We start from the raw sequence: 25,578 nt of genomic DNA, 5'->3' as shown, positions 1-25,578 counted from the left end.
TGCCCCCCACCCCCACCTCCGCAATCTCTCCATGTACTTGGGGGGGGGGGGTCCTGGCCATGGCTAGGGGGGAGCTTTGCTCCGGGGATGGCGGCGTGGGACAGGAGCCGGCAGTGGCTCGGTGCCATGGAGGAGCAGTTGGGCACAACATGTGCCGGCATTCACACCTCGCATCCCTGCTGGCTGCCTGGCTAATTCCGGCGCTGGCACATTCTCCTTGGCTGCCGCTCAGCAGCGTGGATGGGAGCAGAGCTTTTGGGGAGGGGGGAATGTGAGCGCTGGTGCCGCTGCCGAGAGGGACAGGCCTTGGGGAGCTTCGTGGCCCTCCTTGGGTACACCCCAGCTGCCCTGCCCTGGCCCCCGCCTCAGCCGTCCCCTGCCTGGGGAGCAGGGTCCAGCCAGGGACCCTGCGCTCAGGAGTGGGCAGGATGGGTCCGGGGTGCTGTGGGTTCACACCGCTCCACGGGCACACGGCACCACTCGGCGGTGGCACAGGACACCCGCTCCGTGCCCTGGAGAGCTGCTGCCGGGGAAGCACGTGCTGGATGCGCACATGTGCTGTGCACACAGCCTCTCCCGAGCATGGCATGGCATGGCACGGCACAGCGCCGGGCCCCGGCCTCCTCCAGCCAGGAGAGGATGCATCTACTCCAAAGGAAACTTTGGCACGGCCAAGGCAGGCAGCCCGATGCCAGACATCGTCCCCCAGCCCAGCTCGGTGCTGTGCTCACATGCCCCTGATGGGCTCGTGGCGTGTCCCCACCGGCAGCGTGCCACCTGGGCAGGCACCGCGGCACTGACCTGTGCAGGTGCAGGGGCTGCAGCTCCTCTTTCTGGAAGCAGACGAAGCAGAAGGAATCCATTGCTGGGCTCCAGTGGCCACCGCACCTGGGTGAGGGGGACCGCAGGCCAGACAGCACCGGAGGGGTGTTGGCATCTTCCTCTCCCTTGCCAATGCCACCGGCGCCCAGAGCCTCATGCTCGCCTGCCCGGAGCCATGGTGCCAGGGGGCCCTTCACGCAGCCGGGCTGAGTGCCGGGGCCAGCTGCTCACCACGCACAGAGGCAGTGCTGGGCTGTGCCATGTCCCGCGTCACCCTTGCTCCGGGGCCGGTGATGCCTAAATGCCAACCCAGCAGCCATTGTTCAGCCCAGGCAAGTCAGCACTGCTCCTCAGGGCGTGTGGGCAGGGACCTGGGGTGGCATCACCTGGGCTGAGGGGTCCAGCAGGGCAGGATGAGGCCACGGCCAAGTCCTGTGGTGCTTCAGAGGCTGGGAGAAGCGGCTGCCCCTCTCCAGCGCCCAGCACCCATGTGGCACAGGACAGGGGTGGGTGCAGACAACGGTGCCCGTGGTGCTGCCAGGGAAAGTGTCTCCTGCACAGGGGCTTGCAGCAGGTGGGGTCCGGTGGGGTCTGGCGGGGTCCGGCAGGGTCTGGCAGGGTCTGGCAGGCAGGCAGCTGGGCCAGGAGCTCCACGCGCTCACGAAGGAAAGTTCTGTCGGCGGCGGTGAGCTGCGGCTCCACGGGGCTTGTCTCACCGGCAGAGCAGCCGCTTGCTCTGACAGCTAAACCAGTGTGCGAGTATTAATAGCTCCAGATTCATGCGGTGAGGCTGGGAAGTTAACTCCTTGGCTGCCGCTGCCAGCCCTGCCCAACCTCCAGCCGCCCTCTCTTGGCTCCAGGCTGCTGCCTCGGGGCTTGCCAGCACCACAGCTGAGACCTGGCAAACTCAGCCCGTCCCCCTGGTGCACTGAGTGTCACCGAGAAACCTGTGCTCCATCCCCCAGTGCCCCATCCAGGGCAGACCCTGGCCAGCCCTTGGCATGGGGGACATGGCACCACCAGAGGGGGTTTCTCTTAGCCTGGGTGCCCTGCTGAGGGTGGAGAAGGTGGTCTTGGAGCCATTCCTAGGGGGCTGCTCCGCATGCATGCATGGGCATGGTGGGGCATGGCAGGGCACAGCTTGCCAATCCCAGCCGGGCATGGCAGGAGCATCACGGTGCCTTGAGAGGGATGTCCCTGCCCCACAGCATGTGTCCCTGTTGCACAAGTGGTGTTCCTGCCCCACGAGTGGCACCTTTGCCCCATGATGAGTGGCCCTGCCCCAGAAGGGGTGGCCCTGCACCACCAGTGTGAGCCAGGGCAGCCATGTCAGCAGTGTCCAGCCACTCCCAGGGGACAAGCCGGGCCACCTTGGGCGCAGCTTGCTGGGTGAGGATACCCCTCACCCATGTGGCCACATGCTCTCACCGAGCAGCTCTGGAGTCTCACCGTTCCATCTGTGGGGACCAGTTCAGGGACCCACACGTGGCCCCCATGTCCCTGAGATGGAGAGCAGTGCTGGTCCCTCGCCCCAGCCCATGTTCAATGCCCTGGGGCAGAAGCAAAGGCCACGTCCTTGGGAGGCAGCAGTGGGAGGACACGGAGAGGCTTCCCCAGCCTGGCCACAGGCTTTGTCATCTCTCGCCGTGAATTATTCAGTGTGTGGCTCTGCTTGCAGTGCATCTGCTCCAGCCACACCCCCTCTAATGGCAAAAATCGATGGATTTTTAATTTCTCATGGCCGGAATGCTCCCGGCTGTGCTGCTCATGGGTCTTGTCCTTGCACAGCTGCCCCAGGAGATAGGGGGACCCAGCCTGGAGGGTGGTTTATCCTGAGCTCATTCCCATCACCTTCTTCCATGCATCTAGAAGGGTGCTGGACTACATGGTCCCACACATGAGCCTGCGAGGTGCCCGCACTTCTGGGGTTCAGCCACCCCACACTGGTCCCAACCTGGGATGGGGGCTGGGGCTAAGTGGGATCCTCTGCCTCATGGCCAAGTCCTCAGACCTGCCTCCAGCGTCCATGGCCGGCCAGGATGAGGCAGACACATCCCTGTGGGGTGCATGGCGATGGAGCCTGGCTGCCTGTGCTCTCTTGCCACGGTCATGGGTGTGCTTGTGCAGGGAGCTGGTTGGAGCTGGTATGTATATGCGTGTGTGTGGCTAGGATCAGTGCATGCCCCTATGCATGGCCGAGCTCAGCGTACACGCATGTGCATGGCCGTGCTGGGCGAGTGCATGTTGCCCAAGGCCAGGAGTGGCAGGATCCTCGTGATTCTGAGCAGGGTTTGTCCTCAAGCCATCCATTTCCATCAGCTATTTCAAGCCTGAGCATTTCTCCGGCCATTAAGCTGAGTCCGTTACTCTAAGGCGCTTCAAGGACTTGCGTTCTCCTTGGACCTGCCCATGGTGAGCAAAGCTTACCCTGCAGGGTGCCCGCCGGAGACCCCTGGCAAAGAGGGGCTGGGGGCTGGTTTGTGCTGCGCAGGGGGGGCAGGACAGGTCCCTTTTTCAGGATCCTTGGGGCAGTTTGCACCAAGGGAGCCATGGGGCAGTGAAACCCCCCTTGAGCACGGCAGCCACGGGCTGTGCCTGCAAGCAGAACTTGCCATTTACTGGTTTCCTACCTATGTTGGGTGTTTTGCAAGGGCTGGGGGCATTGGCAGGGGCACGGGGGGAAGCTGGTGGGTGGTCAAGGTCGAGGACTGCTGCAGGGCATGGGGAATTGCAGGGCTGGGCAACAGGATGGCTGCCCATCACTCAGAAGGGATGTGGGAGCAGGCAGGGCTGCAGGCAGCATTACTGGCTGGGCAGATGGGGGGGGGTTACTGCCATCTTGTCACCCCCTGCCAACATGGGGAGCTGGCAGGGACATCTCTCCAGGACAACGGGGCTGTGCAGGGGATGCTGCTGCCATGCTGGTCCTTGGGAGCTGGGAGAAGCATCAGCATCCCACAGGTGTCCAGCACTGGGGGAGCCCCTCTTCTGCCCATGGGATGCAGGTGGGTACCCCCACCACAGCCAGACTCCCAACGTCCCCCAGGCCCCCTGGGTATGGCGCCAGGGCCCTGGCACCCACCCAGGCACCCACTCACCAGGAACACACTGTAAGGAGCCACAAAAAATGTTAAAATTTAATGCCTCAGCTAATGGGCTGAGCGGAGAGGAGCAGAAACCCAGAGAAAAAGGGCTGCTTTCCCATGGAAGGGAAGAGGCAAGTATGCCCAGCCCCAGGGAGCCCCTAATAGCTTCTGCCTTCCCAGCCCGCTCCACCTCACGCTTCCTGGAAGAAGGGGAGCCCTTGCCGGCCCACGGCGGTGCCTGGCTGGTGGGACCCTGCTCCCCGCCGCACCGCATCCAGCTTCATAAAAGAGGTGCCTCACGGCTCCCATCAAAGCCCGGGACCAAGAGGCTGGTCATGAGTGCTTGTTGCTCCTGGTGGATGCCCCACAGGAACCTGTGGTAGGTGATAGACCCTTCAGGGTGGGACCTTGCCCACGGGAGCCCAAGCTCCACTGTCCTCCCCCGCCACCGCCTGTACCTCCACTGGTCCCCTCCCAAAATTATGGGAGACTGAGAACGGGGAGAGGTGCAGAAGGGCAAGTCGGGACATCTTGTGGCATTGCCTGGGTGTTTTTTTGAGGTCTAGGGAGAAAGTAGGGACAGGCTCCGAACCTTGTGTAGGTTTAAAAAAAGCCACGGCCTGAAATGAGTCCTTTTTCCCTTGCCTGTAACAAAGTGGCGTCTCTTACCAGAGCGAGTGAGCTGCCTTGGCTGCTGGCTGCTCTCCCATCCTGCTCCTCCAGGTCTGAAGCTGTTGGAAGGGGTGATTTGGACACTGGGATGAATTTTCAGGCCTCCCTTTCAAATACACATGAAACGCTGGGTGTGTGAGACCTGTCTAAAGCACAGCTTTGCCTGCCCTCCCTCTGCACCTGCTTATTTGGGGACCTCCTGTCGTGTCTCAGCACCCTGGCCCCATGGGGTTGTTTTGTCCCAGCCTAGAAGCAGCGCCCCTTCAATGGGAATCGGGAAGCCATTCCCAGCGATATAATCAGCGTGCCAAAAACACAGCACCTGACAACCCAAATAGTCCCAGAAAAATCCCAACGGGGTGCGGAGCAGGGCTGGAGGGGAGGCAGGAGGACCTGGCCAGGAGCTGCAGTGGCCACCACAGCCACCCTGGCTGGGGCAGATGGTCCTGACCAGGTTACCCAGTCCAGGGACACGGGACGGTGTGGGATGACAGCCCCAGTGGATTGCCCTCCCTCCCTGGGACACCAGGCTGTGGGTGCCCGCACCAGGCACCCAGCAATGGCAGGTGGAGGAGGAAGGACACCCATCGTGGGGAGAAGAACCTTGGGAGCATACCTTCCCCACGGCAGCGGACTGTGGTGTTTTTTTAAAATTATGAACAGCTGTACTTTTCACAGGTATTTGTACCCAGGGCCTTTACCTGCTGTATTTTTTATAGCTTGCTAAATAAGCAAACTTATTGCCAAGCCACTTGTGAGACACAGGGAGTGGTTGGGGTTTGCTGCACAAAACTTTCCCTCCTGTTCCAGAGTTGCTTTATTGCACTTATAAAATACAGTTTAACCCTTTTCATCGAGTTGTTTTATTTTAGGTGACACTGCAGTAAGATGCTTATTTATACATCTCATTCAGAATGAGTTACGGTTCAACTTGTGGCAGGAACAATACAAGGAGCTGGAAACTGATAGACGGCTGGGTGCGAAGGGAAGCGTAGCCAGCTGCTGCGTTGGCCTTGGGCTCAAACTCACCCCGAAGGCAGAACCCAAACTATGCAAAACTGGTATAAAACAATTAAATGTGGTGAATATTTGAATGTGTGATTCGATGAGCTGGAATCAAGGCTGGAGCTGTGCAGGAAGCTTTGATAAGAGGGCTTCAAATCACGTTCCAGTGCATTGCTGTGTGTGTTTACAGTAAAAGTGGAGTGATAAACCATGCAGTAACAAATGATTTTCACAAATTCTGTTCCCTTGGTTTCCCAATACAGCCATTCAGCACCATGGTTTATTTTGCTTCCTTCTATTTTTTTAAAACATAAAGTTAAAAAAAAAAAAAAAAAAGGTTGAGGACATCTCGCATCTTGGGGCTTATTCAGGCATAATCTGAGCCTTGCTGCCTCCCTCTTTAGGAAACAGATGGAGGGGCCCCAAATTAAAACATAAGGGTTGCAGACAGCCAGTGGTTAGGGTGACTACTAATTTTCTTTAAGAAATAGCCCTTCCAGCAATGGGCAGAGCCCCAGAAATGGAATAAAGGAGGCCCGGGGTCTGGCACTGCAGTGCTCCTGAACACACTCTTCCTTATGCTCCAGTGATGCTGGTGCCTGATGCTGGTGATATGTTGGCGGCACGATGCTGGTGGCTGATGCTGAAGGCTTGCAAAGCTCAGAGCTCACTCTCAGCCCCAAATCCTGTGCTAGAAGGTATTCCATGCCCTTGGGTTTTGCAGGGGAGATAGGGGTAGAGGAGAAAAGCTCCCTATAAGGATCCAGCAGCCTGGCAGAAGGTTTCTCTTCTTCCTTTTGGTCCCCACCAGCTTGCTCTCTGCCTGCGGCACACCAGATCCCTCCTGTCCCTGGAGCCACTTCTGTTTTGGAGAGCCACAGAAGAACCCCACCCCAAACAACGCAGAGGTGGAAGGCAGAGCTTCAGGGCTTCGGAGGGAAGGTGTGCATGACCTAGCAGCTCCGTGTCCAGCAGCTGGTTTTCCCTACCAGCAATGTGCACCTCGGAGCACATGTCAACATGTCGGAATAACAAATGGTGATAATAAGATTATCCTTTTAATGGTCACCATGGTAACCTGCCCTCTGCCAGCCAGCTGCAATATCTTGATGTAACCATTGCTGAGGTGGCGTCTCAAGGCAGTTCCAGCCTCAGTTAAAGACACTGGCAGGCACAGCACATCGCTTGGCTCAGCCTGGTGTTTTGGAGAGGTTGGAAGGGTTTTGGAGGTGTCAGAGGGGTTCTGGAGGTGCTGGAGAGGTTGGAGGGGTTTTGGAGAGGTTGGAGGGGTCTCGGAGGTGTTGGAGAGATAGGAGTTGGAGATGGTGCTCTGCCTTTGGGTGCGTATAGTAATTCAGCAGCACGTAGCAGCAAATGGATGTGACCCTCCTGTGCAGCCAGGCAGCCTCTACTCAGCTGCAAGCTGCACATAGTCTTCTTGGTGAGTTTTTACCAGCCTGCATGGCCCAGGAACAGTGTTTCCACCCAGAGCAAAAGGCTGAGCAGGGTGAGCAGGACAAGGGGCTGTGTGGTCAGCATTCTCCTGAAAGCATGGAATAAAATCTGCCGTGCAAAAGACACAAGACTGCTCAACCATAAGCTTCTTGTTGAGCCTCGTGGTTAGTTACACCCCCCACGGAGGGTTTATTTTCTTCCCTCTTGTTTTGTTTAATCCTCTAATGTAACTGCAAGCATTTGCAATATCACCATATGGATACTGTCGCCTCTAAAGCCTATTAGCTGCTGGTTTCAGCAATCTCCTGTGACTGCAAATGTCACAGGAGAGTTTGGTGAACCGTAAGTATTTTCATCTGTATTAACTTCATGGGTTTGGGGCTCCAGTTGGTCCCAGCTCCTTGTCTTCGTCAAGCAGCAGTTAGGGGCTGGATTTCCTTTTTGTAAATTCACCCGCTGTTCCAGATCTCTTCGTTACCGTCTTCTCACCCAACCACGTGTTAGAAAATCAAGGGCCACGAAGTAGTTAAAACTAGGGGATGGGAGGGGGTGTTGAGGCTGGGGGTTGCTCCCTCCTCGCGTATTTTCGGGAGTTAGAAAGACACGAGGCCAGTAAACATAGATGGCGTCCCCGTACCTCTGCACCTCCCTTGGGAGGCGGGGGGCCGGGGGGCAGCACAGCCGTGCCTGGGGGTCGGGGCAGTGATCGCGGCCCAGGCAACGTACGCCCCTCTCACGCGCCCGGCCGCTGGCACGGGGCCGCGCTCCAGCCCCGCCTCCAGGGGGTGTGGCCAAGCGAAGACACGCCCCCTCACCAGCCGCTTCCGGCTGGCCGGAAGGCAGTTCGCGCATGCGCAGAAGCGGCGGGGCGGGGCGAGGCGCGGCGCACCTCGGGCGCGCACCTTCCCCCCCCGTCCCCCCCCTCCCCGCCCCGCGAGGCACCGCGCCCTTCTCCAAGATGGCGGCCGGCGGCGTGCCGCGGCGAGCTGCGCATGCGTCTTCCCCACCACCGCCTCGGCTGCGATTGGCCGCGGGGGCCCGGCGACCGCTTCCGGCGGGAGGGCGGGGCGGGGCCGGCGGAGCCGCCTCCCCGGTGCGCGGCAGGATGCGCCTGGCGTAGCTACCGGACGCCCCGACAGCCGCCGCGTCGAGCCCCGCCACGCTCCGCTCCCCTCCCGGCCCCGGCCCTCCGCCGCCCAGGGCCGCGCCCTCCCGGCCCGCGCGGGCCTGTCCTCCGGTGGCCCTTCCCAGCGCCCTGGGGCTCCCCGTCCCCGCCGGCCGGGGGAGGCCCGGGGGCTGGGAGGCGGCGGTTGCGGCGGCGGCTCTCTGGGCGGGGGGCCGCCCGCGGTGCCTGGGGCTCTGCGGCCGGCGGGGGGCTCGCTGGTGCATGGGCGGGGAGGCCCCGCCGCCGGCCGCCGCCGGCCATGACATGAGCGGAGCGCGGCGCCCTGCCTAGAGCCGCCCCGCGGGAGCCGCCGCCAGCCATGGTGAGTGCGGGCGGGGAGCGGGGCCGCCGCGGAGCACCCCCCCGGCCCCGGGGAGGGGAGATGGGGGGACCCCGCTGCGCTCCGGCGGGGCCTGCGGCCTGTCCCGGGCCCGCCGGCCCTCAGAGCCTGCCCCCGATGCGGGCAGCGGGCGGCCCGGCGCCTGCTGGGGGGAGCCGCCTGGGCAGCGGCCCGGCCGGGGGCTGCGGGCCCCGGAGGCCCCGAGGGGCCCGCGGGTGTTCGGGGAGGCCTGCGCCCCCGGAGCCGCCGGGCTGGCACGTTTTAAAAAGCCCTGAAGGCAGAAATCCTTCCCAGGAGCGTGTGTGCCCGGAGGGTGTTGGGAAATACAGGGATTTTTCCAGTGCTAGCAGTGGGCTTGCTCTGGTCGCCTCCGGTTTAGCCTTGGAAAAGCTGCAGAAATAACCTGGATTCCCTTCTGTGCAGAGTGTAATTTAATTCTGCTGTAGATACTGGTCTTCAGCTGCTTTCCAGCAGCAGCAGCAGTCATAGCTGCATGCAGTCCTACCGAGAGATGCAGAGCTGAGATACGGCGTGCTTTGATTTGCACAATCTCTTTTTCCCTTGATAAGAAGCAGGAGAAGAATCTTTAATCCATCGGGTGCACGCACAGTCAGGCTTGCAGGGCTGGTAGGTGGAAATCGTTCTTCAGGGGATCATGGTATTGCTCGCTATCGCCGTACCAAGTGCTGGCAGTGATGTGCTAAGTAACAACTGCTGTTCTTATTTTTCCCTTGTTCTACCTGCAGGGAAACATTAAATTCCCAGACTTACTGGGTTGGCAAAGGGAAGCCACAGACATGTACTTTGCAGTTGATCAGTAAGTAGAGATGTGTTCAGCAGCCCTGGATCTGCTCGTGGAAACTGCCTCCTCTCTCTCAGTCCCGCTGAGTGAAGGCAGTAGTTACTGATTTAGTTTACAACCACTTTCTAATTTAAGTTGTCTTAAATAACGTAGGCTCAGGCCTTGCACCTCTGGTCTTCAGGAAGCTGGGATCTTGGTTTGCAGTTGTGAATTTGCTTCACCCAAGAGCCAAAATAATCACATCTGCACGTTGTTTGATGTGCTCCTGGTACGCTGTTGCTAGTTTACTGAAACCTTGGTCTCTGTAGCTCATCTAAGTTGAATTTCATTAGTCCCTGTGAGAGGCTTTGCTGCTCCACATGGTGTCTGCTGGGGTGGGATATGGCCTCCTAAATAAATACAAGTAGCAGCCTGCTACTACTGGGTCTGCGTGCATGAGGGATGTACCTACCTGCTCAGGATGGACTCCTGACTTGTCTGTCACGTGTCACAGATCTCACTGAATTTAACTTTGGCCAAAGCTAGAGCAAAAATTCTTTAGGTGAATACCCCAGGTTGAATAAGACGAAAAAATACTGTGGTTGAATTTGGAGAAATTGGTAGACCAGTTGTATATAACAAACTGTAGATCTGCATGTGGAAAGAGGTTACAGAGTTTTGTGCTTCAGGGTGTGCACCAATAATTATAAGTGACAAAAGGACTTCTTAGTTCTTCCCTTGCCTTCGTGCAGGCGTGCACATTTATCCTCCTGAGTGACATCTTTTTTTTTTTTTTTTCCTTGAACATTTGATATTTGGTTCAGCTACAAGCCAGGTACTGGCTCTGGAAGTTGAGAAGCAGTCATCGGGCTATACTGCAGAATTTACTGGTGTAACTCATCATGTGACTACTGTGCAAGATTTTCCTTATGTTCCCATTTCCTTGGAGCTTACAGATGGGCCTGTTCTGCTGCTAGCGTACCCTCCTTCCTGGAAACAGTTGGATAAGTGTGAAGATGAGATGCTGTAAGCCATACTGGGAACAAATAAAACACAATTAAACTCTGCTGTCAGAAATACAGACTTGTGGAAGCAGATTTTATTAGTTGAAGTTGAATTGGGTTGATACAGAAGGGAGTAAGCAATGAATGCAGTAATGAGTTAAAGCTTGATTAACTGGGAAGGAATGTTAAGAACAAACTGTAAAGCCAGAGCTCTCAGTAAAGGCAGGAGGGGAAACTGGTGATGTGCAGCATACTCAGAAACTGCGTGCGTGTCATAGAACAGGTGCCAGTTCAGTGTCCTTAGATGCAACTAATGGCTCAGAAATCTTATGCCACCCTTAGAAAGCTGGTTAGTTTCACAGGAAGCTTGAATCATTCTTTTGCTTTCTGAGGTATTTGTAAAGAGCAGCCCTGCCGCTGTGTCAAGCCTTCTGCACGTTGTATGTGTGTGGTGGTTATTACATGCTTGTGGCATGTCAGACAACTAATGCACATTGTCCACTAAATAGTTCTTGTACAGCATCCAATTTGAGACTTTCTGTGAAAAAGGTGAGTCAGCACTGATGTCCTATCTTTATAGAGAAAGTAGGGTATTGTGAAATACAGGCTTCTCAAGTGGATTTCTGTGGAGTCATGTTAACCTCTAAACACAGAGTAACAAGCTCCAACTTAGGCACTCGGGTGGCACCCTTAGAGTGTTTCTCTTCTTTTAATAGACCACAAAGTATTAATGTTTTGTTGGTCAACTTTTAGGAATCCTTCTAGATGATTTTAGCAAACAGCTTGAAAATAAATACTGTTTGTGGAAGTAATCCTCGAGTGCATTTGTGTTTTGCATCCTAATAAGCTATGCATTTCTCTCATCACTCATTCTTTCATCTTTTTCCTGTTTCTGCTAGCGAAGATGAACCATCTCTGAAACTGTCAGATCCCAGTTGTAATCTCCCGAGCATACCAGTCACCTGGCAAGTGTGTTAGTAACTCCCATGTGAGGTTGGAAGTCAGGTGATTACCTCCTAGCGAATGTATTCTTCAATTATGTGTGATTTGTATCCTGCCAGCAACTGGAAGAACAGCTCAGGAAAGGGGACTTTTTTCAGGAAATGCTGTTGTGTTAGGTATCAGATTTAAAGGTGTCATATGAAGTAAACCCTTCAGTCAAGGAACTGCAAACAGGCTTCTCAAACATGTTGGCTTTAGTTACAAAACAAGTCCCACTTCTTTCAGCTTATCACTAGGCCCTCATGAGCGTGTAGCAAAGTGGGAAGCAGACAATAGGAGTAGCAGCAGCAGATCCAAAGAAGCTCCCGTCCCTGTTCTGCCTGAAGCAAATCGAGCTTGCAAAAATGGAAGTAGGCAGTGGGCGTGTGTAGCTTGAATCTAAGTTTTCTACAGCAGCATCCTAGCTTTTACCTTATAGGCCCTGTTATTACCTTCCAATTTTTTTTTAGCGGTAAGCGCTGTCATTTTCTTATGCTTGAAGCTTCCTTTGGAGACCTGCAATGGTTTAAACCTTCCATTTGCTGAGGAATAAAGTATGTCTGGATTGCAGCATATCTAGCCAGGTAATGCTGGTGAGCTGTGGATTATTTTGGCACTGTTGGTTGCCAAGGAGCTTGCTGCTGAATTACCAAAATAGCTCGTGTTTATTATGTATGCCAGTGTAGCTGAGCTGGTGGCCTTAAGGCCCAGATCAGGTCTGTGGGCTGTGAACCATTCCTGTGGTTTTGGGACCACTGCCGATGGCTACCGTGCAAGGGGGCTGAGGACATCGTTGTGGCAGGAGGCAGCAGCAACTTCCTGCTTTTGCAGGAAAACCCTGCCTGGCTGTCCCATTGTGCCAGAGATGCTTAAGTCACGTTTGGGCTGCTGCCGCCCGTTCGTGAAGCAGGTGATCTATGGGACTGCGTTGCCAGAAGAAGAGATGGAGAAGAGGGTGAAGCTGAAGAGGGTGTGCTGTGGCGGGCAGGAAGCGCTCGCTCATGGTGAGGTGGCCTCTGCTTGCGGAAGGTTTTTGAGACCAAGAGGGAGCTGGAGCGTGTCGTCCCCTCCCCCCGGCAGTGCCTGCTCTGACACTGCCGGCTGATGTGCAGCATCAAAACTAGATGGCTGTGGTGTAGTAGACTGAAGTTCTGTCAGCTTTCTGTACGTCCCCTTAAAGTACATAGCTTAAAAATAAAAGTCAACCCTTTATAAAACCATTCTAACTCCATCTACTGAGTAGGCAAACGAGAATAGGAACTTCAAAGTTCTGACCTCAGCTCCAACATTAGGCTTCCTTTTTGGGTCTTCAAGTCACGTCATAGCTTTTGCTGTGCCCCTTTATTATTCCTGCTTTATTAAACCGTGAGACGGCAGCTGAGACTTGCCGCTGGTGAGCTGTCACACACATTGATTAGCTCTGCAGCAAAGCCTGTGTGGCACCGTGTGGTGTGAGGCTCTGCCCGCTGTGACCCCTGCGGCAGCACCCTCTGCCTCAGCTGGCCCTGGTGAAGCTCAGCCTGTACGGCACTGCTGGCAGGAGGAAGGGGAATCGGAACGGAGTTTGTAGCAGGGAAGCTCATCTCGAGCATGGCTGTTAAGGATGCTTCCCCCAGGATGAAAGATTTTTTTCCGAAGAAAATAGCAAATTTAGCAGAATGGTTATACGCAATGCCTTTCAGGATCTATAATAATTACATGTGCCACATTTCAAAGACCTGGGTAGCCAAATGTAGGCGGTATCATCTCCAGTTGGACTAAGAGGTATTAAGGCAAAATTGTTGAGCCTCAAGGTCCGCTAAACTACCTTGGAAAGCTGCTTACTGCTAGATGATGAGCATGGCAATCCGCTGATAGATGAATGTTGCTTATTGCGATTATTTTAGTAGAAAAGCATTAAAAGCTGGCATGTACTGCTACTAAGCTCATGCAGTGGGGCTCCATGCTGCGAAGAGATCGCTCAGTGTCCGGATACCTAAAAGCTCTGAGGAATTTGTGTTTGGTTATTTTAATGCATGTTATGAGGTGTTGCCATTTAGATCGGGGAGAAGGAGCTGCTGTTATTGTTACTGTATTTCTTAATGTGTGTTAGTATACGCAGAGTAGAAAAACATGCAGCTTTTATATGTGTGGGCTGATACCTGTCTGCTAGAATAATGTGTCCTAACATTATCCTTCATAAGTCAGCAGATACTTCCTGTTAGTAACTGCGTTTGTATTTGGGCCACCGCTGGTTTGGCCTTCTCTGCATCCCAGGTGTTGACACGGCAATCTTCTGCTTTTGGAGAAATAAAATGTTTGCCAGCTTTGTTTTGTCAAAATAGAATGCTTAGAATACCATCTGTAGAGGCAAAGTGCATAGCATGTGCCTGTTCTTTTGTGAAAGTGTTGTTCCAACAAAAGCGTAAATACTAAGTTTGGTAGAGGAAAGCCATTGCCTTTTTATGATTATGATGTTCAAGAAGTTGCTTACTCATCTGGGCAGCTCTTGGGGCTCATTTCTGTAGCCAGAAATGGAATGGGTCCTCTGGTGAGAGCCTCTGTCCTCTGGCAGGTTGGGAATGGGACATCTTCTCTGAGCCTGGGCTCAGGAGCACCTATGGGTTATGGAATGTGTTTCTGTGGTGAAGCAAGTTTTTCCCGTTCTTACCTTCTCCCCATCCACGTGTCTTACTCCTTTCTTTATCCACATTTCTGTTTTCCATTTGCAGTTAGGATCGGAAGCTTTCGCTCTTCTGGCAACATCACAAACTCCTTACTTCCCCCCCCCACCCCTCCCTAATCTTCCCTGTTCCCTCACCTATGGGGATCATGCCCAGAATAAATTTATTTTACCGTTTCCCAGCCATTTGAATTCATGCTGCAAATTATCTTTTATTTATTTCGGCATCTCCAAGTTTGTGGCTGGGTCTGCAAGTCTATGTGTATTTTTAGCAGTTTGACTTAATATTTTATTACAGCTTTAATTGCAGCATGAATTTCTTCCCAGGAGGGATTGTCGTGATTCCTTTTTGTCCCCTCTTTTGAGAAAGGAGCATACTCATCTGTTTTGTATACTGGCTTGTCAGGATGCCAAAGTCAGCATTGAACGCAGGGGCTGCAGCCTTCCAGAAGAGAAGAGTGAGGGTTTTTTCCATACAGGAGAGGGTTTTGTCAGAAAAATCTGTGTTGTGCTTGGTTGATTCTCTCCTGCTGCAGTGGGTAAAAACAGAACAGATTGCTTCTGAGTAGCAATACTCCTAGTCCTTTTCTTTGGGATTAAGGGCAGGTTTTTTTCTCTGAAGTTTCGCTTGGTGGTGTTTTGGGTTTTTTTCCCCTTGGAGTAATAGCTGGTGTCTAAGAACAGTGTGTTTGAAGTCAAGGTCTGGAAGGGATACAGTAATGACAGCTATGCTGTAGTGGTTAGATTTGTTGTTCCCCATATCGTTACCCTGTTCCTTCGCTTATGGGTGATAAGACTGAATTTTCTGCAATTCCTTGGCTTTCTTTTTGCAACTGTTAAAGAAAAAAAAAAAAAAGGATGTCGATGTGATCTATGGCCTGTAATCTTTGATGTGCAACCATGAGGTGCTCGGGAGCAAAGCTGTTTCTGCTTCCACCATGGCTGAGGGCTGCACCAGCAGCTCCTCTGATCCCACCAGCAACCCAGGAGAAGCAGTGTTTTGTGATGGGGAGAGGTGAAGGAGGAAAAGGCTGCTTTGCAGCAGTTTCAGCTGCTTTTTCTTGTTTCCTGCTGGCACTTGATGAGGCGGGCCAGGTCATGTTGACCAAAGTCTAGTTATGCTTCAGCCTGTCAGAGCTCCCCAGTCCTGGGGCAGATAGCCCTGTGTCCGCCTGTCAGAGCCCCCCGGTCCCAGGATGGATAGGATAGCCCTGTGTCCACCCATTGGAGCCCCCCACCCCAGTCCCAGGGCAGATAGCCCTGCAACCATCCCTGGAGAGTGCACAAGATGTTGCCCCAGAGCTGCAGGAGATGCAGGAGTGAGAGGCAGGCTGCTGTTGTGAAATACCCCCAAGTGCAGAAGCATTGCAGATAACAATATCTTGTTTTTGTGTAGTGTGATCATACCTCCTTGGCAATCAGGTCCAGCTGGTGTAATACATTGCATAAGGTATAATCCTTCTCCCAAGTTTACCATAAACCTTGCACTGATGTCACATTGCATAGTCTGGTGTTGGGAGTTTTTCTGCAAGGTAATAGACTTAATCCTGCCAGGCAGGAGTGGGTGTCAGAGAACTACCTGGAAAATGAGCAGCTGGGATGTGTCAGTGCAGTTAAAAATTCAGCAGCAGGGTTCAAAGATCTGTAGATGGAGCTGCATCTGAAGTGCCACTTTAAGAAATATGCTGAATAATTGTTTTCTTTTTACATTTGCTTTCTTTTTTGCTTGTCGTGGTGCTTTCCATTTCCCACTTTGCATATGTACATACTTTCAGAGACTCCTTAAGGTAGGATTGCAAACAACTGCAATTCAGAGTGTTTGTCTAGGTATTGTTGTCTGTAGGTTGAGCAGCTTATATGTGGCTTTGCAGACGGTAAAGCATTTGAGAAGTGTTTCTAAAAATCTGTTAATGCATCTTGGAAGGCTTGGTGCTGATATGCAAGCATGCCAGGTTTATGACTCCTATGCTTAGCATCTTTTTTTCTAGTCTCTCTGGTCAAAGCAGCTGCCACATTTGGACAAGTGCTTAAGAGCAAGCTTTTTAGCATTTTTAAGTATCATATATCCATCTGTAAGAGCCAGAATAGTGTTCTTTGTAGGAAGACTGTTGAAATTTGAATAGGTGTGTTTTTTAAAACAGTCTTCAACTAGAAAGGCCATACTTTGTACCTTTCTTAAGTTCATTTTATGTGCTGCTGCTTGTCTGTTGTTCTGGACCATTTGAGTAAGAAAATGCAAGCGTTTTTCTTAACACATTTTTATTTCTATGGATGATTTTTATAAGAACTTTTTTATTCCCTCCACAAATACCCTCCCCCACCCAAAATACTTATGTCTAAAATAGTATGGCCGTGGGATCTTTCTGACCTGCCTTTTTACAACTTGGGTTACTTCACCTAAAACAGCAGGGGAAGTGTTACCTCAAAATCAGTTAAGTTGCATGTGTGTGTTTGGGCCAGCCCTGTGGTTCTGTTTGTGCAAGCCTAGATTTGCTTATGCAGAGAAAAGGGAAGTGATTTGTGACTTGTGACTGTGGTCCCGGCACTCGTGCACAAGCATCGCCGCACAGGAAAGGACGGGATCTCCCTCGAGGTGTGGCAGGCTCGATGGAAGCTTGGGAACCCAGCAAAGGGAGGGTGTGAGGGGAGAAGACAGACCCAAACACTGAGATTGCAAAACTGTTGCCTTTAGAGATGCAAGCTTCTAGACTTCACTGGAAGACTCTGAGTTATTTCTGTACTCTGGGAGAGAACCAGAGTCACCTTGCAGTGTTTCAGCATCTGTGAAGTGACATATGCCTAGCTGACTGCCCTCAGCAGATGACCAACCTTGTGGGGTGTCCATCTGAAGACCCTACTGTGACTTTATGGCTTCGTTTTTTCTCATTATACCTAAACAGAAAATTTGTTATTAGTGATGGCTTAAAAAGTGGTGGACAGTGACTGAGAACTGTCTGAACAGAGTGTCTACCGAGGAAAGTCTAACAACTGTAGCCAAATTGTCAAATTTAAGTCCTAAGTCCAAAAAGTGCCACCTGTACACACCTGGGACCCCTGTGTTAGGGTGATACGCAGTTGGTATGGTGCGGAATATTGATCTCGAGTAGTCTGCTTTGGATACTTCTGCACTTCTCATCTGCATATCATTATTTTAGCAACTACTTGTTTGGGGAAATAATGTGTTGCTAAGTCTTTTCCAGCAGCTGAACTGCAGTAAATCGATTGGCAAGTCAGGAGCGCATGGCCAGCCCACCTTCCCCTGGCAGCGGGGGCCCGCAAATTGCTCTCGTGCTTGTCCTCAGCAAGAGTGTGGCTTGTAACGGCACTGTGTCTAAATCTTACCTTGCTTATGACAGCTTGCAATGATTATTTTATGCCTTTGGTGGGTTTCTAAGAGCTTCTAGGTGTTGAATTTTAATGCTTTATGCATTCTGTGTTTCCATCTAATGAACATCTTTTCTGAACAGCAAAGCAAGCAAAGCAAAATGCTTGGTGAAGGACATGCTGGCTACTGGACCTGATGATGTCGATTCAGAGTTACCGGTTTAGAAAGAATCAGACCTGGACATTTGAGCCCATTAGTCAGAGTTCAGCCTTAAAACCTGAAGCCTGGTTAACTGAACCTGCCTGTACAAGAAGATTTAAGAAATAAGATCCCTTAGGTATTCAAAAAGGTGCCTGATTACTTGTATAGCAGGCAGTGTTTACAGGTAAGATGATCTCTTTATCCTGTTTGAGAAATCAGATTATCACTGCTGGCTCTCAATAGCCTGTTCCACACATTAGTGTTCAGCCTGTGGTCGTTTTGGGGCCTTAGCTGATATTTAAGTAAAATGCATTGATTCCTGAAGCGCAGTCTGGGGTTTCTGAAGTGATGGGTTGTACAGGCAGAAGGGCCTTGAGCACCTCTGGTGCTGGATGTTGGCTTTGTTGCAGCCAGGAGATCGAGAGTAGCATGAAGCCTTTATTCCTCCCGCAGATTGCCTTGAGGTAGAACAGTAAGTCATTTCTTTTATGGTAGTTTTTTTGCTGAAATTTTGGTACAACAGAAATGAGTTTACAAAATCTCACCTCATTAGTGAGCTGCCAAAGCTGTGACCCTTGAATCGAATGAACCAGATTAAGCGGGATGTATTCTGCAGCCAGGAGGTCTCTTGAAATGGCACCAGGAGCCTGAACTGTTCTCAAAGCACAGAGTGAAGCTGTCTAGTTTCGGTTCATTAAACCACAAAAACATCTCTGAAATGCAACGAGGAAACCAAGAATAAAGACTGAGCCTTGTCGTCTTGATACCATCAGCAGTGTGCTGCCAGGGAGCACGTATGGTGCAGGGTCTGTGTGCTGTCTCCCAATTTAAGGTCTCTGCGTGAGTTACACTGATAAGGAGACCCTGGGAATGTGTGAAGCCCCGGACTTGTAAAATCATTAGTTGGAAATGATTAAATATAGTAGGTAACACCGCCTTTGAGCTGCAGAACTCTGCCTCTCAATAGTATGCGTTCATCCTTTCTAGAGGATGTGCTGGGTTTTGTACAAGTTCTTAAAAAACACTTCATAATTGTACTTCTATTGCTAAAAGTAATAATGCACTTCTTTCTTGAACTTGGTTGCATTGAGTGACCCAAGGCTGTTCCAAAGGTTCACTGAAGTGGTGATAATATCTGCGCTTTGCAGGTAGCTGCAAAAAAAAAAAAAAAAAAAAAGGCCTTTGTGACCTTCACAAGCAGACTTGAAGTGACCACAATCTTTCTGAGAGTGTAGTTCCTAATTTATGTGTTCATTATCATATTATGTTAGGACTTGGGCAGGAAGGGGCTCTGAAAGACACCCTGGTAATTCTTAAATGAGTAAATTAGTACCTTAGCACATATGCATGTTGGTTAGGTATGTGTACTATTAAATTAGTCTCGATTGAGTTTCCTTAAAAATTATCTACAACAGTAAACCCAAAAAATTATAATTATAGAAGGAAGAAAATTCAGCAGCTAAAGTGTGGTGGTTTGTATTTGTCTGTGTATAACTGTACTGTTAAATAACTGTGCAAAATTGGAAGCAGAAGGCTCCCAGGTGGAAGAAGATGGGACAGCGTAACTTAGCAGAGGCAGGGTGATGATGAGTTATTTTATACTAGCAGCTGCCATTGTGTTGTGTGTGTGATTTTTCTTTTTTCTTAACCATATTCACTGGCTTGTTGGTGGCATTATAGCAATTCCTGCTGGGAATGCTGCAAGCAGTGAGGTTTCACACTGCTCTCCTGCAGTCCCTCCTCTCCTGGAAGAGTTGCTAGTTACGAGCACAAGCTGGTAGATGTAGCTGATACTCACTTTAGCAGAGCTGCATAAGATGTGGTAAGATCCAAATCTTGATAAGCAAGAGGAGGCTGAATTGTGCTGGGTGGTGTGTCTTGTACTGGTGATGGTAGGAGACATGGTGGGTAGGAAGGGGACATAGATGCAAGCTCAAAAAAAATTAGGATGCCAGGGCTGTGCTGGGAAGCGATCTGCATTTGCTATCAATATCTGGTGTAAGGAGGCTTTATGGGCTGGTAGGTGTTAGATGCAGTGTGAAAAGTGCTTCAGCAGTGCAGGTATTGAAGGCAAGGATGGAACAAGAGTGGGTGTCTGAATTAAATACACGATGGGGTGCAGAGGGGTGGTGAGTAACAGTTCCTGAACAGAAAGACATCCCGTCCTCTTTAAATATAGAGATGCTGAAGGGGGTTTAGATTGGCGGTGAGGGCTTCTGGGGTTCAGCAGTGCAAGTGTTTCTCCTGCTTGCCACTGAAGGAGGTGTTAAGGTTCAGCTTGTGTGGTGTAAAATCCATGCTTCCACATCCAAGGAAGGTGTTCCAGTGCTGCCTGGGGGATGGCTGAAGTCACTTTTGTAATGTTGCAACTGCAGTTAACATCTTCTTAGAAAAAGCTTTGTAGAGGAATCACCTTGACTTTTGTCTTGGAGTGATAACCATTTCCAAACACATTAAAAAAAAAATAAACAGGCCTAACCCTCCTCATAATTTGTCATCTGCCTGAGTTGCCATATTTAGAGAATCGTCTCTGTGATCGATATTCTACCGAGTTGTTAATAGCAAACACTAAAAGGTTAACAGCTTGTGTTTTTATGGCAAAGCATTAGTGAAAAGCTTTCCTCTAAAAGAAACAATTGCTTTGGAGAATGTAAAATGAATTAAAAAGATAGGAAGTGAACTCTAAATGAAAGCACTTCAGGAGAAAATTGAAATAGCTTTATAAAGTGCTTTCATATCTTCTAAAATGATCGGGTATTTGAAGGGGTGGGTGGGGTTGTCTCTAGTTATATGCAAACTAAAATCAGTGTTGTATCTTCTATTAAATATGCAATGTCTGAATTGCAATCCAAAATTCATTCCTCTGTTCTTCATCAGAGTAGGACAGGTAGCTTGTTCTACCTGAATGCTTTAGTCATAGTCTGCAGGCTAAACTGAACTTGTTACGGAGTCCTGGTTTAAGCAGCAAGGTACAAAGGTTTTGCTTCTCTAGAGCTTTATTGAGGTGCGGTGAACTGGAGTTTGAACAGCCTAAAATGCAGTAAGCTGGCAGCTACTAAACTATTTTTCTCATTAATCAAGAGAAATCTGTTAATGGCTCCTACATCTTAAAATGCAATTGAATGGTAGCCCTGAAATCAGCTGGCACATCCAGGTTTTATAGATCCTTCTTTTGTACTTTGGATGGAGAATGTCTTTGGATGTGCAAGTTCTTGGTAGCAGATCTCATAATTTCTATCAAAATAGGAAGTTGTAGTCTCAGCTGTGAATCTGTTGTCTTTCTGGTTGTGTGAGGAGGGTGTTAAAAGTTGAACCTCATACATAAATGGTATGAGTAAGCAGCTACACAGCTCAGGTTTGATAACTGTAGTGAAACACCTTTAGCAAACTTAGAGGCAAAAATGGATATGGTAAGGATTGAAAGGGGTGCTCTCCCACCCTGATCCATATCAAGTCATGCTCAGATCAGGTGGGGCAGTTCCAGGGACAGCAGACATGCGACAGACCTGACCCTTGCCCGGTCCCTGCAGCAAAAACTCAGCATAGCACAGCTGCAGTTAACAGCACCTCTTTTGGGGAGAATGGGCTGTGAGATGCTATCCTGGAAACAACTTCTAGGTGCAAGGATGGGTGTCCTGCTGGAACACAAGAATTTGTAGCTGCTGGTGCACTAGCATTTAGACCCGCTACTTTCATGTGTCACTAACTTATTCACCTAACTGAGCTGGGACCGAGGACATCATCTGTGGCTGGAGGATCTGCTGAATCTGTCAACTATGATCCTCCCTGCGGGTCAGAGCTCACTGCAAGCAGGATTCATAGAATTCAGTATATATTTCTCAAATGGTTGACAGAAGAGAGCAAATGGTATTTCCCAGTGGTTTGGTCCCACCCTGGGAGAGGCACTGGGGGGGGGGTGGAGGGGGTCAGATTTTACAACTTGTGAAAGCGGTGGGAAGTATTCCTATTTTAATAGTTGAGTATTTTGTAATGCCTTATGAGGGTGAGGCAAACTGCTCTTACCCAGAAAGCATGTAGTAAATTCTAGTAGCGATGGTCCAGACTTGACGACTTTCCTTGCAAACCTTTAAAAATGAAATCTATGGATGACCCAAATGGTTGAATTTCAGACCAGTCAGAAACGGAACGGAGCGCTGCTGGGTCTGCCTGCCCATGGGGTTTGGTCTTGTCCTGACTCTGCAGTCCTTAATGCGGCTGCATTGCTGCTTGGGATCCAGATTAGTTGGCGTTCCTCTTGGCCGACGATACTTCCCTGTTCTTTTCTTCAATGCAGAGTAAACACTGAGCCCTGGAAGAAGAAAGCACATTGCATGTTAATGTGAGCAATAATACTGAGGTGCAGCTGGAAATAGTACAGCCAGGTACAGCCGCAGGTCCTACAAACAGCTCTACTTTTATTAGTCTCGCTAGATAATCTACTTTCTGGTGTGTCTGGATATAGGTACAGTAAATTTCCTCTGCGGCTCTCCAACAGCATGTGCCCTCTTTATCTCACCGACCTAGTTATCGGAGCCTTTGCTCGAGAGGTGGGTGATTGCTGCATGCTCCAGGAACGGTTAACTTGAGGAATACCCAAGGGCATTAGCAAATGCAGAACGATGCTATCCACCTGTTGAAGTCCTGCCGGTAGCTAGGATGGGGGGCGCTTGGCATGGCCATTGGAGAGCACCTAGGGGAGGACCTGGGAGAGGCTTTCCAGAGCCCGTTGTGGGCTGGGCTTTAATTACTTCAGACAGTTTGTGCTGCTCCACCTTTCTTCGGTCAAACCTCCAGAATAGCTGGGAGAAGTCAAATAGAAGAAGAAAACAATCGGGGAGGTCATGCTGTTTCGTGCTGCCCAGGTTGGCCTTGGATTCTGGCCAGCCTGGGCTTTTTATGCCAATGTAAAATGCTTGTGTTGTGCTCTGGTTTCTTTTTTGCTTTTGACGTGTTCAACATTGTGATGGTGATGGTTTTATATAAAAGATTAAGCGTGTTCCTAGGAGAAGGCTCTGTCATCTTCAAAGCCAAGGTAGTCTGAAGTCAGCGGAGGATGTGTCAGATGCTCAAGATTTATGAGAACTCTGCAATTTATTTCCAAATGTAGGAAATAAATCTTGAATCTTGGAAAAGAATTAACTACTCTTCCTAAAGAAGTATTGAATTAACTATTCCAAAATGATTGAACCCTGCCATTCCTGCGTGAAGACCTAACACTGCTCTGTGAACTGAGGCGATCTTGGTCTTGGCTGGTGGAGGGGTGGAGTGGAAGAGCAGTGCTTCTGGCACAGGAATCTGCAACAAATTGATCTGCCCAATATTTGGAAACCCCTCTGGGGCTTTAGCATTAGAAACTGCTGGTGAGACTTACTCAGTGTTGAGCAGCAGAGAAAGTAAACTGCATGTAAACATGAAAAAGTTGGATATGTTGGTCTGGATCTAGTTGGAGGAACTTGCAACAATGTGCGATGTCCCAGAAAGAAACGCATAGAAATGGCAGTGTGGCTATATCCAAATGTCATTAAAGACTCAATCAATTATTTTTTTTTTTTGAGTGAGGCTCTTATCCATAGTGTTGCTGTTATCTGGAAAATGGTGACTGGCAGGAGGAGACTGTTCGGTGGCTGAAGGGCCGCTGGCTTCAAGGGGAAGTTTACAGTGCGAAGGACTGTTTGCAGAAACCATGTATAAATGGATTAAAGCGGTCATAATGGGTGCTTGATCTTGCTTAAGCTGTCAAAGTGGCTTTGATTTGATTGTAGGTTATTTTAAGCCAATTTCCCACTAACAATGTTTCTGCTAAAATAGTCCTTGCTTTCTAGAGCAGGTCTTTAAAAAGAAAAAAAAAAAGTAAAAAAGGGAGGAAGGAAGAGGAAAGGGTGGATGAAATTCAATATTCCTTTGTAACTGAAAATGCTCCTACAGAGCATCCATTTCCAGTTGTTTGCAGAGCAGAGCTGAAATGGTATTCCCATGCTGTTGTGTTGAGTTTTCAGTTCTCGCAGGGATTAATCCAATCCTGGGCTGTTTGGGGAGGGTCTCCTGCTGCTTGGCCCTATGGTGGTCCTTGGGGAGACAGCTGTAGGTGGAAATGGGAACTAGCAGAAGCCCGTAGTGTTTCTGCAAATTGTCTCACTTGTTTATGTCTTTGCAGAAGATTGCCAGGCATGGTTTTGTTTCTGCTTTTATTTTCTTGACTCAGAACTTTCAGTTTTCTTTAATGGTTTACTTTGTTTCTGTACAGAGGAAGGTCAGGGCTTGAATCTTGATGCATTTATTATTGATAGCATGCATTGAAAACATTATAGGAATGACTAATGGTACGGTCTGTGTTGTAGCAGTAGTTGTTTTCTAAGGCTATCCATTATCAGGCTTAGACTGAAAGGGAAGTGTGGTGAGAGGCTGAGCTGGATGGTGAGCTGTTACTAGAATAAAATCATCCCACCCCCAGAGTCCTGCAAAACTATAGTGACCTTGCAACAACTGGATACTAATCCTGATAACTTTTTTTAGGACTTAAAAATACTGAGCTATAACGGATGAATTCCAATAATAAAAGCTAAATTTGGGGATGCGATTTTTGTTTTTCTTGACTCAAATTGCTGAATACTTGTGCATTGCTTTTCAAAGTGCTGGAAATGCCCTAATCCTTCAAGCTGCTACTTCCTGAGCACTGTTGGTGTTGCAGGTGGCAGCACTGCACAGTGTGGCACCAAGGCAAAGGTATCAGGAGTCCTCTCCAAGTTTGTGCTCCCCGTGCTATCGCTGTATTTATTATCTGAAAGCATCTTCACTTGAACTTGCTGTCTTTAAGAATTATTTTACAAGGATGAGCTGACTTAAAATTACTAAATGCTGCCAAAAAAAAAAAAAAGGAAGCTTCTTGTATTGTTTTCCTCAGTTATTGCAGCTGAGCAAATGGTCCTTCATGTCCAGAGCTTTCACTTGCAGTGGGCAAATCTTGTTGCTACTTGACACCAATGAGCAGTTTAAATTGCAGATTATTTCACCTTGCACCTGATTATTTCACCTTGCACCTGGACTTCATGCTCTTGTTGTTTTTTTAGGTGACGTGAACTGTATGGGCATCCTGTGTGCAAGTCAGAGCAGAAATTAGTTTTAACTTTTGCCTTTAAATGTCATTCCCAGGCATCTGAAGAGGCCTCGCTACGGGCTTTGGAGAGCCTAATGACAGAGTTTTTCCACAATTGCACAACGAATGAGCGGAAACGCGAGATAGGTGAGTTCATGCCACCTCTAAAGGCTGGTCCCCTTTGCTGTCTGCCCTTTGCTTTCTGCTGCCTGCAGACCTCGGCAGAGGTGACTCAGGTATGTTAAATATAGCAGATGAAAGTGCTCTGTCTGATACCAAACTGCACCTTAGTCTCTTCTGCTTATGTATGAATTTGAAGTAAAGACTTGTTTCAGAGATCCCATGACAGGTCCCGTGGATAATTAATATGTAGGTAACTGTCTACTGCTGTGAGCACAGAGATGTGGGTTTTTTTTCGTCAAAGGTAGAAAGTTGGTTAGGGTAGGAGAAGGGTGTTACATTTTTCTCTGTCTGTACATGGTTGAATTACATGTCGTGGAAAACATCTACTGCCTAGAGATGGAGCATGGACTTCAAATGTCTTCAGCATTAAGCATGGAAAGCGGAAGACTGTCCCAGTTAATATGAAATTACACATAGGAATAAACAGTGAGGTTTCATTTTGGCTGGTGTTATTGAATATGTCCTTCTGAAAGCCAGCAGAGATCTTACAGGTGCTCTAGATTAGCTTCTTGTATCTGTGGTTAATGGCTGTAAATAGACAGTTTGATTTTTATTCTCAAACTTCTGACATCTCTAACTTGAGTGCCAAAAGTATGATCAACATGAAAGACTTTCCCCAGAAATCTGGTAAAATAAAGAATAAACAACTAGACAGGTTTATTCTTTTTTCCTACTGTGGAGGTCTACTGTGGAAAAGTAAGCCTTCTGTATCCCCCATGTTCCTGCTTAAGTTGCAGGAAAGAAACCAATTGATTAAGGCTTAAATTTGATCAGCCGGTAAAGCAGCCCTTGCAGCTTTTCCT

The 25,578-nt window shown here is 49.8% G+C and overlaps 1 protein-coding gene and 1 long non-coding RNA gene across 4 annotated transcripts in view; both read left to right on the top strand.

The window, feature by feature from the left end:
- The first annotated feature begins 8,170 nt into the window (after nucleotides 1–8,170).
- XPO6 (exportin 6) overlaps nucleotides 8,171–25,578 on the top strand; it is a 55,728-nt gene continuing 38,320 nt past the window's right edge. The window contains exons 1-2 of one of the 3 annotated variants that reach the window (XM_080383513.1): nucleotides 8,171–8,527; nucleotides 24,649–24,739. In XM_080383513.1, coding sequence (XP_080239639.1) covers nucleotides 8,525–8,527; nucleotides 24,649–24,739 — 94 coding nt within the window. In that variant the 5' untranslated portion in view covers nucleotides 8,171–8,524. The remainder of the gene's footprint in view (nucleotides 8,528–24,648; nucleotides 24,740–25,578) is intronic. The other 2 variants (XM_080383512.1, XM_080383514.1) reach the window with 2 other exon arrangements.
- On the top strand, nucleotides 8,542–14,066 carry LOC308062305. The gene is made up of 3 exons (XR_013927532.1): nucleotides 8,542–9,172; nucleotides 9,292–9,362; nucleotides 9,501–14,066. It is a non-coding gene; the product is annotated as an uncharacterized lncRNA (long non-coding RNA).

The sequence above is a fragment of the Falco punctatus genome, assembly GCF_963210335.1.
Source record: "Falco punctatus genome assembly, chromosome: 4".
Taxonomy (NCBI): domain Eukaryota; kingdom Metazoa; phylum Chordata; class Aves; order Falconiformes; family Falconidae; genus Falco; species Falco punctatus.
The sequence above is the reverse complement of the archived record's forward strand: the minus strand, read 5'-3'. Positions and strand labels throughout refer to the sequence as shown.